The sequence below is a fragment of the Neomonachus schauinslandi genome, chromosome 5 (assembly GCF_002201575.2).
Source record: "Neomonachus schauinslandi chromosome 5, ASM220157v2, whole genome shotgun sequence".
Classification (NCBI taxonomy): domain Eukaryota; kingdom Metazoa; phylum Chordata; class Mammalia; order Carnivora; family Phocidae; genus Neomonachus; species Neomonachus schauinslandi.
Window position 1 is genome coordinate 21,355,044 of NC_058407.1, and position 13,848 is coordinate 21,368,891.

A 13,848-nucleotide genomic window follows, 5' to 3' on the forward strand; every position below is an offset into this window, starting at 1 on the left:
CTGCTTCTCCCTCTCCCACTCCCCCTGCTTGTGTTCCCTCTCTCGCTGTCTCTCTCTCTGTCAAATAAATAAATAAAATCTTTAAAAAAATAAAAATAAAAAATAAAAGAAACTTCTTCTCCATGTAGAAGATCCAGATGCCATATCAGGTATTGATTCAGATTTTTTCCTTCTTTATCATTAGGAGACTATTATAGCCAAGTAAGTTGGAAAGGAGCCAAGGGTGAGTATGTAATAAATATATAATGTTATAAAAAGTAGTTACATGAAGGTTATTTTTTTGATCTCCAGAGCAAGTTCTTCTGTAGTTCTTTTTGAAAGCCCTTTGTCTGATTACCTTTCATCTAAAAAGGTGAAAATTTTCTCTCTCAATGCTGCTTCCAAGTCTCACCTCCCTTTCTGCCTATTACCTACCTGCCTGCTTCCTTGCTCCTGGGCTCTTTCTCGTCTCTTTTTCTCTCTCAGATTTTTTCTCTTCTGTGTCATTCTCTCTCTCCCCTTCCCTTCTCTTTTCTAGGAAATGACCTAGTTTTATAGAGGGACCTGACCTTCCCAGTTGAATAGATGCCATGAATTGTTTCACTTGATGTCTTGTGGCAATTGATCTAATTCCTTAGTTTAGATTTTCTTTAAACTATCAAATATTTTCAGTATAAATTTCCTAAGATTGTCATATGAGAGACAAAATAACATAATAGATCTAACTGTGGGTGCTGGGGCCAAATTGTCCAAGGAAGTCACTTAACCTCTTTGTGCTTCAGCTTCCTCGTTGACAAAATGGGAATAATAATAGCATCTACCCCACTGGGTAATTATTAAATATTTAATATTTATACTCAATATTAATATTGTAAATTTAAAATACTACAAAAATTTAAATTGTATTATTATTTAAATATTAAATACTATTAACATTTACTATTACTTGATACTAATATTGAGCCCTACTACGTGTCAGATACTGTGCTGAGCACTAACATGGACTTATAAAATTATTTCTTCTACACAATATTTTCTGTAGGCATTATTATTATCCCATTTTATAGGTAAGGTCACTGAAGCTTTAGAGAGAAGTTAATTAACTTGGCCAACTAGAAAAGTGGGTTAATATTTTTTTCCTTAAAAAAATTTTCTGAGGCATTACTAACTTTTAGAAAAGAATTTATAGAGTAGGACATAAATTTTTTTGCCTGACTTACTTGGAACTTCTCAGCTAACGGATTTTCTCTCATTCCCTTCTTTGAACACAAAGTATATGACAACAGGTATATTGCCACATGGATCCTGTCTGTTGGATGCAGTTAAACAGCAATACTAAGTAAGTATTCTGAACTTAGCATCTGGAATCTTTTTGGATTAATTCAATCATATCTTACTAAACTTCATTTGGCTGCCATTACTACATTAGCTTTTTACATTCAATTTCTCATTACTTTTGGCTTTTGAGGGAAGTGGAGGAGTTGTAGGCATTTAATATTTATTTCTGTTCAACAACATGCTTTAAAGAGAGATAATGAATATAAGTGCTTGCACAGTGCTATGTGCTGCAAGCATTTGAAAAATGAAAAATGATTTCATAGTATTTTCCCCCAAATAGCTTAACTATTTTGTCTCTTCTTGAAGTTTATCCCTTGTTGAGTAAAACTGTCAGATTATATCATTATACAATTAATTGAATTTTTTAAAAGATTTTATTTATTTGTCAGAGAGAGAGAGAGCACAAGGAGGGGGAGAGGGAGAAGCAGGCTCCCTGCCAAGCAAGGAGCCTGATGCAGGGCTCAATCCCAGGACCCCAGGATCATGACCTGAGCTGAAGGCAGATGCTTAACTGACTGAGCCACCCAGGTGTCCCTTGAATTTTTAAATTGTCTTTCTGTTTTATGTTGTACGCTCTTTTCCCTATACTTGAATTTATTACTTAAATTCATGAGTGTTGTTTTTTTATTTTTTATTATTTTTTAAAGATTTTATTTACTTATTTGAGAGAGAGAACACGTGGGTAGAGGGGCAGAGGGAGAAGCAGACTCCCCACTGAACAGGGAGCCCCACATGATCATGACCAGATGCGTAACTGACTGAGCCACCCAGGCACCTCATGAGTGTTGTTTTAAAATGCTCCTGATATCAAATATTCATGCATCCATCTCTTCAATTATTCACTAAACATTTTTTGAATTATCTACTATGTACCAGACTTTGTATAAGCACCAAAAAATACAGATGTGTAAGATGTCCCTGCTTGCAATAAGCTCATGTACCATTGTTTAAAGTAACTGACACATAGTAGCTACTCTAGATATTTGTCAAATAAATTAATTCAGTGAAAGAATTGATGTATGAGAGATATAACCATTATAAATCAATCACAATAAAATATAATAGGGATATGGTCAAGCCAGAGGAAATCATGGAAGACTGGAGGAGGATTACCTGATCTAGTTTGAGGAGATCAGGCTAGATTTGTGGAAGAGATAGTGCTTAGTAGGAGTCTTAAATAATTAGATGTTAATTAAACCAAAAGAGTAGAGAAGGGAAGGATATTCTGGACAATGGAACATTGTGAACAAAAATAGGTAAGTGCTAGTAACTGCAGCCAAGGGGTGGGAAGAATTGAAACTAGAGAAATAGATAGATGTCAGATATTGAAGGGTTTCATTTAGCAACCAAGAAATTCACTAGGCAGGGGCGCCTGGGTGGCTCAGTCATTAAGCGTCTGCCTTAGGCTCAGGTCATGATACCAGAGTCCTGGAATCGAGCCCCACATCGGGCTCCCTACTCCACGGGAAGCCTGCTTCTCCCTCTCCCACTCCCCCTGCTTGTTTTCCCTCTCTCGCTGTCTCTCTCTCTCTCTGTCAAATAAATAAATAAAATCTAAAAAAAAAAAAAAGTCCTAAAAAAAATTCACTAGGCAGTTGGGGAGGCATTGAAACTTATTTTCTTTTTAAAGAATTTGACAGAGAGAGCACAAGCAGGGGGAGGGGCAGGCAGAGGGAGAGGGAAAGGGACAAGCATACCCCCTACTGAGCAGGGAGCCCAATGTGGGGCTTGATCCCAGGACCCTGGGATCGTAACCTGAGCTGAAGGCAGATGCTTAACCAACTGAGCCACCCAGGCACCCCGAAACTTATTTTTAAGATAGTGACATGCTAGCGGCACTCAAGTGGCTCAGTTAGTTAAGTGTCTGACTCTTGATTTCAGCTCAGGTCATGATCTCCACATCATGATCTCACTGTCGTGAGACAGAGATCTGCAAGGGCTCTGTGCTGGGCATAGAGCCTATTTAAGATACTCTCTCTCTCAAGGGGAACCCTCTTACACTGTTGGTGGGAATGCAAGCTGGTGTAGCCACTCTGGAAAACCGTATGGATGTTCCTCAAGAAGTTAAAAATAGAGCTACCTTATGATCCAACAATTGCACTAGTAGGTATTTACCCCAAAGATACAAATGTAATAAATCAAAGGGGCACCTGCCCCCCCAATGTTTATAGCAGCAATGTCCACAATAGCCGAACAATGGAAAGAGCCCAAATGTCCATCGATGGGTGAATGGATAAAGAAGATGTGGTATATATACACAATGGAATATTACTCAGCCATCAAAAGGATGAAATAGTACCATTTACATCGACATGGATGGAACTAGAGGATATTATGCTAAGCGAAATAAGTCAATCAGAGAAAGACAATTATCATATGGTTTCACTCATATGTGGAATTTAAGAAACAAAAGAGGATCATGGGGAATGGAGAGAAAAATAAAATAACATGAAATCAGAGAGGGAGACAAACCATAAGAGACTTTTAACTAGGACACAAACTGAGGGTTGCTGGAGGGGAGGCGGGTGGGGGGATGGTGTAACTGGGTGTGGGCATTAAGGAGGGCATGTGATGTGATGAGCACTGGGTGTAATATGCAACTGATGAATTACTGAACTCTATGTCTGAAGCTCAGGATGTACTATATGTTGGCTAGTTGAAGTTAAATTAAAAAAAAAAAGATTTTCTCTCTCTCTCTCCCTCTGCTTGTGCACACGCTCTCTCTAAAAAAAAAAAAAAAAAAAAAAAAGAGTGATGGGGCTGTATTTTTTTTTTTAAGATTTTTTATTTATACATTTGACAGGGAGAGTCACAGAGAGAGAGGGAACACAAGCAGGGGGGAGTGGGAGAGGGAGAAGCAGGCTTTCCGCCGAGCAGGGAGCCCGATGTGGGACTCGATCCCAGGACCCTGGGATCATGACCTGAGCCGAAGGCAGATGCTTAACGACTGAGCCACCCAGGCACCCCTATATGGCTGGATTTATATTTTAAATAGAGCATGCTTAGCAGCAGTATGTAGAATGGGTTGGCAATATTCTTAGGAGATATTACAGTAGTCCAAGTGAGAAATGATTTAGTCCTGTACTATGGTAGAGGCAAGAGGGATGGAGAGGATGGGACAGGTTTGAGAAATATATAGGAAGTATAATTGGCAACACTTGACTGCTTCTGGGGCTCAGGAAGAAAGGTGACTCAAAGATGACTCTCAAGCTTCCAGGTGGGGTGACCGCTGCCAATCCAGACAGAAAAACAGGAAGAGGAACGTGTTTAGGGAGATGGTTTTTTAAAGATTATATATTTATTTATTTGACAGAGAGAGAAAGCACAAGCAGGGAGAGCTGTGGAGAGAGAGGGAGAAGCAGGCTCCCCACTGAGCAGGGAGCCCAATGTGGGGCTCCACCCAGGACCGTGGGATCATGACCTGAGCTGAAGGCAGACACTTAACCAACTGAGCCACCCAGGCACCCCCAGGGAGATGATTGAATCCGGCTTGGCCTTTTGATTTAAGATACGTGTTGTGTGGGACATCCTGGTTGAGCTTTTCAGCAGGGTAGCTGGATGTGCACCACTGAAGCTCAGGGGAGAGATAAGAGCTAAAACTAAATATCTGGGAGCACGTGGAAACTGAGGTCATTTGCAGTACATTGGGTAAAATAGGGATCCAAGAATAAAACATTAAGGAACACCAATAGTCAAGGGGTGAGTAAAGAGGAACCTATGAATGAGACAGAGAAGCAATGTGAGGAGGGGAATGAGTGAAGTCATGCCCATAAAACCAAGGAGATGTAGCATTTTAAGGAGGAGGACTCCATGTGGCAGATTCGGACTGCACCAACTCTCTGGAGCCAATTAGTGGAGAGCTGTTTTAGCAGTTTGAGAGACAAAAACCAGGTTGCAGTGGAATGAAAGGGAATGAATGGATAAAGAAATTAAGAGTGGGTGTACGATAAGGGGAAGAGAGAGAAGTGTACAATAACTGGGGTGGTGCTGAGTCAAGCCAGAGGTTCCAGTAAGCTGATCTGCTGAGAAGAGAGCAGAGGACATGTGCTCAAGGGCATGGACCATGGGTGTGCCTGGCACAGGAGGAGTGATATTGGAATAAAGATGACAGTGCATGTGGATGTAAATAAATGTGTAGGTTCAAGGTGGAAAGTTGAGAGAGATTGTCAAGTGATGCACTCATTTTCCTTGACGAAGTAGGAAGAGGAGATATTGTCTGAGGAGTTGGACCAATGAATGGATCCTGTGAGAAGAGGGGGATGGTTTGAAAAAGTCAGGGGAATGGGAAAAGCAGCTGAGAAAGGACAAGTAATTGAACTGATGAGGAATTCTAAGCACCCAGATGACGTAGATTACAAATTTTAGTGGTGCCAGTTTGTACAGTATGATTTTGTCGGCAGCACTTACTGACTTGAATGCCAGAGTGGAAAAGGCAAATTCAAGCATTGATGAAGAGCTGGGATTTTGGGTCATCGGGCGTTGCAGGATAGGAACACATGCGTTCGGGGGAAAGTGGTTCAAATGTTTGATTCTGTGTCTAACTCGGGAGAGGAAAGAAGAGGTGATGGACAAAGAAAAGTGGCACGTGAGGATTTGACATTCTGAGAATGACAAGAATTGTGACAGCTCTAAAGCCAGCATATAATAGTGGGAACTAAGGTAGGGCTGATACTAGTAATACTTACACACCTAGAACTGAGGTTACTGAAGACTTAACGAGGAAAAAGTACAAAAAGTTCAGCACATGGTATACACTCATTTTAAGCTACTACTATATTGTTATTTGAAGGACAGTAGATTCTGGATAGAGAGTTGGGTGCAGGAGTTTAAATTTTCAAAGGCAGTATAATTCCAGGGTATCACCATAGGTGTGTTTAAGTAAAATCCGTTATAGTGAAGATAGATAAAAACCCTAAAATTGATGACCTTCAGGAGTTCAAAGCCTACTCTGATTGAGAATTGCTTTGGTGTATGTCGAGGCAAAGGTGTCTTCATCTGTAGATGAGCATCAGGAGAGGCTTAGTTGTACATGCTAAGACAGCTCACAGAATAGTGAAAAAAGCACGGCTCATGTTCATGAAATTACTTGTGTTTTGATCATGCCTCTGATGGGGTTCATGACATGCCACCCCAAAATATGACACTTGGCATATTGGATACTTTACACTGAGTCTGAGAACATGGCAGAAGCACGAAAGTCACCCTGACCTCCTCCCCCCTTGCCCATCTCCCCTGATAAAAGCCATAAAACCGTCCTGTTAGAGGTGCCCTCCTTACATTCAAGGTAAGGAGCACCTTTATCTCTGAAAACAAAGGGACACCAAGAAGAGTTGGAACAAACAGGCTGTGCTAAGTTTTCCCCAGTTTATTACAATTATCTAATACTCAGCCTATCATATTCTTCCACAACTAGCATAAAAGTGCAGAGGACTGTTTCTTTGAGTTTTCATTTCCTTGTGGAGGTTCCTGTGGCACACAAAACTTAATTTGTATGCTTTTCTCCTCTTAATCTGTCTTCACCAGTTTACTTTGGAGACCCAGCCCAGGGACCCTAAGAGGGTCAAGGAAAACTTTTTCCTCCCATATACCTCCAATTTATTAGCCATATCACTTAAATTCCTTGTGTATTTGTCTTGAAACTGGGGTAGGAGTTCCTTGCTTCTCCTACTTCATGGAGACATTTTGAAGATCAAATGAAACAATGTATGTAAAATAAGACAGTATGTGTTTTGCTATGAAGCACTTTGTAAAGAAGCAGTTTTATTACTCTGAGGCAAAGAAGAAATAAGAAATATCATCCACCATATTCTGGAAAAAAGTCCAGCATAAGGCCAGTTTGGATATGTACATTTCAGGGTTTTTGTTTTGTTTTTTTTACTTGCTTTTCCAACCTTTTTTTTTTTAAGGTTTCACATTTTGCCAACACTTGACAAAGAGTTTGGAGAAAAAAGGAAAGGACAGTAAGGACAGTTCAGTATCTTCACCAATTGGCTCTTCAGATTAATAGTAACCTCAGCATCTCTTTGAAACAAGCAAAAAAAAAAAAAAAAGAAATTAATTAAGGAATTTAAAAAATACCCTCCAGAAGCTTTCAAAAACACACTCCAGAAGTTTAACATTTCTGGGGCAAGAAACTACAGTTTGTAAATACAAACAACTCTCTGGTGGTTGTCTCAAACTACTACACTTAGACTTCAGAGGCAGGGTAGCCTAAAGATTGTAAGTGTGATTATGCTTAAAATATGTTAAGGAAGGTGGACAAAAGGTATACACTTCTACTTGTATAAGTCACCGGGATATAATATACAGCATGGTGACTATAGTTAATAATACTGTATTGCACATTTGAGAGTTGCTGAGAGAGTATACCTTCAAAAAGTTAAGAAAGTTTTTAACTTTACAGAGGAATACAAATTAAGTTCATGTATGCTGATTCACTTAATTATTATGCCATTAAAATCACTCACTAAATTTGCTATTATTGGGGGACTGGTACAGTTAATTTTCTTAAAAAATTTTTTTCCCCACAGAAAAGGATCATTTCATGCATTTGTTCTCTGAAGAAAACATGCACTTTTCCTTAGTATGTATTATTTTTAAGTTACTCTTTTAGGCTACTGTGAATCATCTAGATCGGGTAAGATTTTTTTAAGTAGAATGTTTTAAAAGTCACAAATTTAAAATTCTTCAATATTTAAAACCATGATGTTGCCTTCTCTCTCTCTTAATTCTTCATTATGAAAAGGTTTCAGAGGGCTGAAATACAGTGTACTTTTTAAAATCATGTGCAATTTTTTTGTGTATATGTGCTTATGGTGTTTTTCTAGGAAGTAATCCATAGCCTCACTAGATTCTCAAAGGGTATTATGATCTAAGCACATTAAGAACCACCAAATTAGAAAATCAACACTATCGATTCTGTCTTCAGAGAATATACTAAAGGCCTTTTTGATATATATTTATATGTTTTCCAAATTTTGCTTTTGCTTTGTGGCTAAACCATTATTCTCAACGTTCAGATATTATGTTAAAATAAGGGTATTAGCTGGATGAATTCTAAGTTCCTGCCAATACAAAATAAAGCAAAAAACAAAGTAAAATAATTTCATGACACACAAGATATAACTACCCTAATCCGTGTGTGGTTCTTTTGAGTTGAGGAGGAAATTAATATACCTCCACTAGAAGACCTGAAAGGATGGTCCTAGAGAGATCAGGAAAACACTGGAAACATGGAGCCAAATGCTCTTTATTGGAGGGGGTACAGGGGAGAGTCTCCTTATTAGGAAAGTCTCCATTTTAATGTTCTATGTGAAACAGGTGGGAGGATTGCTCACCATCACTGTGAACGGCTGGTACTTTGAGAAATGCATGAAGGATATTACCATGTCCTCGAATCTGCTGCTCAGAGGATTATATACAACCTTAAGGAAACATCTTCCCTCTGAGCCTGTTTTGTTTTGTTTTTAATTTCTAGAATAAAAACGTACATGCATAGATTTGTATTTCTAAGATTGGAACAGAAATATCAAAGATACAAAGGCAAATGTGGTGTGTGGTATGGTAGGTAACATGAGGATGTGGGGTCTGGTGTCAGAGACTTTGATTTACTACTTGCCCTATTTGAGTTCAAAAGGGAAAATGTTAGCAAATGAGCTCCCTAGATTTGGTGAAATCCAATTTAGAATTAGAATTACTAAGAATTGTTCAGCAATGCTTGAAATGTTTTACTATTGTATAAAGTTAATGAAAATTTCTTATAACACTCCCTAATAAAACTTATTTGATCAACATATATATACTACTATTCAATTAAACTTGTTTACAAAGAAAAATTGACTTCTACTGAATGGTCTTTGGAAGTTCTGAGGCGTGAATTCCTAACCCAACAATTCCACTCCCCCTAGTGACAGGTCCACAAATTACAGTTACCCAGCTTAAGAATTCCCAAGGGTATTATCATTCATTTTTAGGTTAAACCTTTTTCCTTTTTGAGGGAGGACTTATAAACAAAGGGTTTTCTCCCCCCATAAATAAAGTTCAGCTCCAGTCATCAAAAAGATTACCTCCTGTTAGAATATTCAGTAAATTTCTGTGAAAATTAACAGCCTGATTCATTAGTGCTTAAGACTCTGCTTAAACTTCTCAGGCACATTCTCAGGTACTACCCACGTGAATAAAGATTTTTTTTTTTTTTTTTTTTTTTGGGTGGCTCCTGGGGGGCTGTCGGTTAAGCATCCAACTCTTGGTTTTGACTCAGGTCATGATCTCAGGGTCGTGAGATGGATCCCATGTTGGGCTCCGTGTTGCTGAGCCTGGAGCCTGCTTGGAATTCTCTCTCTCCTTCTGCCCCTCCCCCAATCTCTCACTCTCTAAAAAAAAGAAAGATTTTCTAACTGGAAGAAATAAATGTTTTGACAAAACTTTTCTCTCATAATTTATATACATAAAGAATGTTCAAGACTGAAAAGGCATTCTTGAGACCTTTTTCTCTGGCATTCTTTCTTCCCTGTACTCTCTACAAGTGTTTTTGGAAGTGTTTTTAGTATACAATTGCTTATGTGCTAAAAAGATTTTTGACCATAAAATCCAAAATGTTAGTATCACAACCCCAGCTCTTGTCACTTGACTCTGACCAGTGATACTAGGCAACTCTTTTGTTGCCTGATGTATTCATAAGTATAATAATAATTGATCTGTGCCAGCACTCTGTTTCTGGCTGGGACCCGCCATACCACATGGAACCACCTGTAAACCAGGTTTGAATTTTTTCTCTGGTTATTAGGTAACCTCCATAAGGTCACAGATGTGGGCTGAGGGAAGGTAAACAGTGTGTGCAGTGTAAGTGTTCTGAGCCTGAGCTCATGAAATGTACTTGTCCAGCCTGAGTCTAATCTTGTAGATACCACTTCCTCTTGACACTAACGTGCTGCTGTGCATGCTTAACCTGCAGCAGGGCAGGGCAATGAGCCCAGACAGCAGAACCGAGAGCAGTCTCTCTTGTTCAATTTGCATGAACATATGTATGGAGATGATGTCTAATGGTTTGACCAGAGGATCAGACACTCGACAACTACAAGAAACCTGGCAACTAGAAACTTTAGGAAAGAAGTATATGGATGGATGTCTCAGAATAGTCCCCAAGTGTGAGGATATTTGTGTTTTATGTGAAAGCTCATCAAAAGGCCTCTCTATAGGGAAGGCTCTTGGTATCAAGGGGACAACGTAGCCTATACCGTGAATGCTGGCTAGCTTCTTGCCCCAGCCATCCTAGCGCTTGCTCAATTGTGCTACATTCTGGGAAAGTTCCCTCCGCTTTTTAGCCTTTGGTAGTGTCCATTCTGCTATTCAGCCCATCAACTAAGCATAAGTAATCCTATTTTTAAATTTCTAGGATCTGTCTTTGTTATAGTAACGTGTTGTGATAGATGCAATTGCCTCATTAGTCTTTTAGAGACTATTACAAAGTTTATTTTATTCCCTTAGGGGTTCATTCTTGTTTGTTGGATTTGGTGTACCATTGTGGTGTTTTTGTTTTGTTTTTTTTTTTAAGATTTTATTTATTTATTTGACAGAGAAAGACACAGCGAGAGAGGGAACACAAACGGGGAGTGGGAGAGGGAGAAGCAGACTCCCCGCCGAGCAGGGAGCCCGATGCGGGACTCGATCCCGGGACTCCAGGATCATGACCTGAGCCGAAGGCAGTCGCTTAACCAACTGAGCCACCCAGGCGCCCCACCATTGTGGTGTTTTAAGTATCCCTCAAATGTTTAATGTTTGGTTGTCCTTTTTTTTTTCTTCTTTTACAAATTCCTGTTTACCTGTTGAATCTAAGATCAAATTATGGTGCCTTTCCTCGGTAGGAGGACCTATGGTGCTAAATGCCCTAGGGTCCTGCCTTGTCAGAATTCTTTCTAATGAAGCATGAGCTCTTATTTTTAGCCTGAGATCAGTGCCACAATCAGCTGTTCCCTTTAAGATTTTTTTTTTTTACTCTGATGTCTTTAGTGGATATAAAACTATTTTAGATTGTTTCCCTGTCCAACCCTTACACTTCAACTCTTTCTGCTGAGCCTCAATTCCAAGAAAGTAAGGCTCAGCTGTTTCCAATTCATTCTTTTAATGGCTCGCCCATGATCTCCTATTCTCTGTATTTGTCCTAAGATTAAAATATCTCTGGAATTTTTATGTATTTAGTAGTTTTCTCCTGCTCTGATCTGGGACATGGGCTTTCTTGTTCTTGATTCTCTAACAATCTAACCTCATTTATTTTTCTTCTTTTAGAAATTCCTCCACTTTTGTTCATCAATAGCACCCTTTGTGTTTCCTAGAGTCACTTAAGGATTTACTCTTCTATCAAGATACAGTACGAACTATTTCACGCACACAGTATAGATTCTACTACGATGAACACCCATGTGCCCATCATTCAACTTGAGAAAGAATTTATCACAAATAGCACTGAAGTGTTCCCTGTGTATTCCTCCCGATCTCATTTACTTTCTTCCCTTCTCTACTAGAATTGTTTAAAGGGATTTGGGACATGAAGTAGGTGAATATGATCAGTTTGCTATTCTAAGCCAAACACCACTAAATTAAAAATTTCCAAAATCAAGATAGAAAAGTGTTTGAGAGGACTGCTCTGTCTTAATCATTGATGTAAATCCTAACTATTTATTGTCTTAAGGGTTATACAATGCATGGCCAACACTGGAACATATTTCCACGTATGCAATTTACAGTTAAAAATTATGAACTCTATTTATTTATTTATTTATTTTTTTTTTTTAAAGATTTTATTTATTTATTTGAGACAGAGAGAATGAGATACAGAGAGCATGAGAGGGAGGAGGGTCAGAGGGAGAAGCAGACTCCCTGCCGAGCAGGGAGCCCGATGCGGGACTCGATCCCGGGACTCCAGGATCATGACCTGAGCCGAAGGCAGTCGCTTAACCAACTGAGCCACCCAGGCGCCCAAAAATTATGAACTCTAATGTAGCTAAGTTCTCACCCCACTTTTAATGAATTTTTATCAGTATCTTTCCAAAATAATTGATATCTTTAATATATCACTTCAATGTTATTATTTATAACTAATGGTAAATGTTCCCTTTAAAGTCAACTTACTGTATAATATTAAAATAAAATCCCTAGCAATAAAGTTTCTAAATTAGATAGGTGTTGAAATGGATGGGAGCTTTAATGCTCTAGAGACAGAGGATAAAGGTCTATGTTCATTAATTTCAGAAATCAATTTTTTGTGTCTCAAAGATGACCACTATGAGACACACACTGCATACAGAAATTAGTTTACTGTAGTAAGCATGTGAACACACACACACATCATTCTCAGCAAAATGTAACAGAAGACTTCAAGGCCGGGGCATGTTCTGGGAATGCAGCTTTGAGGAATGCTTGCTCCTCGCAGGAAAAACACCTGGTTGGTGATGATTAAGTATTCTGCCTGTCCAACATGAGATCCTGCCAAGTCAAGGAAGCCCTTTAAATAGGGACTTACCTTTTTACCTCCACCACATCATCTTGAAATTCTAACAGTTACACTGAATGGCTGCAAAACCTTATTTTATGCTATCAGCACCTTCTTGCTACACTGCCCACAGATTAAGTGCTAGTAACTGGGTAACACACACTTAATTTGCAACTTCCAGCCTAAGTCTAGGAAGGACTGACCAAGCCCCAACCCAACAAAATCCAGGTGAAATTGTACTTGACATCTCTTTCACTCTGATCAGCATCTGTCTCTTCACCTTAATTTTCCTTTGGGAAACTACCTGCTTTTACTCTATGCTTTCTTAGTAGCACTGTCAAAGTCCCTGAAGGCATGGGGTAAATGCATGATCCTAACTAGGATAAAGAAACTGGTAGGGATTTGATTCATGAACATAATGACATTAAGATAGAAAATAGAGAAGCTATTTTGATGGCAGGTCTCTAAAAGGACTGTTTCTTAATTTCTGTAACCTAGATTCCTAAGGTTATCCTGGTTTTTTATCCTTCCTAAGGCTGTTGGTCCAGTCTCTTCTTCTAATTTTACAAAACTCTGTCCTACTGATAAATTTTGTTTTGCTTAGGATAGCCCAAATGAGTTCCTACTGTCTGCAAGCACAGAAGCCTACCTGCTCCATTCATTAACGTCATTACCAGCTGTTCCCTTAAATGGGAAATCTGTAGCTTTTAACAGCTTACTGTGTCTACTGTGAGTCATATGAGGGGTTTTTTTTTTTGCACCCCTTATAAGCATTTTTAAAACAAACCACTAACATTTGTTTCAAGAGCTTTTTTTTTTTTTTTTTTTAAAAGATTTTATTTATTTATTTGAGACAGAGAGAATGAGAGACAGAGAGCATGAAAGGGAGGAGGGCCAGAGGGAGAAGCAGACTCCCTGCCGAGCAGGGAGCCCGATGCGGGACTCGATCCCGGGACTCCAGGATCATGACCTGAGCCGAAGGCAGTCGCTTAACCAACTGAGCCACCCAGGCGCCCTGTTTCAAGAGCTTTTGACCAACCCTG

At 39.1% G+C, this 13,848-nt stretch overlaps 1 protein-coding gene across 1 annotated transcript in view; it reads left to right on the forward strand.

The window, feature by feature from the left end:
- The window catches only part of DEPDC4 (DEP domain containing 4), a 31,263-nt gene extending 23,799 nt beyond the window's left edge, over window positions 1–7,464 (forward strand). The window contains 4 exon segments of the mRNA XM_044914742.1: window positions 110–149; window positions 7,224–7,270; window positions 7,272–7,343; window positions 7,345–7,464. Coding sequence (XP_044770677.1) covers window positions 110–149; window positions 7,224–7,270; window positions 7,272–7,343; window positions 7,345–7,464 — 279 coding nt within the window.
- Window positions 7,465–13,848: the final 6,384 nt, after the last annotated feature.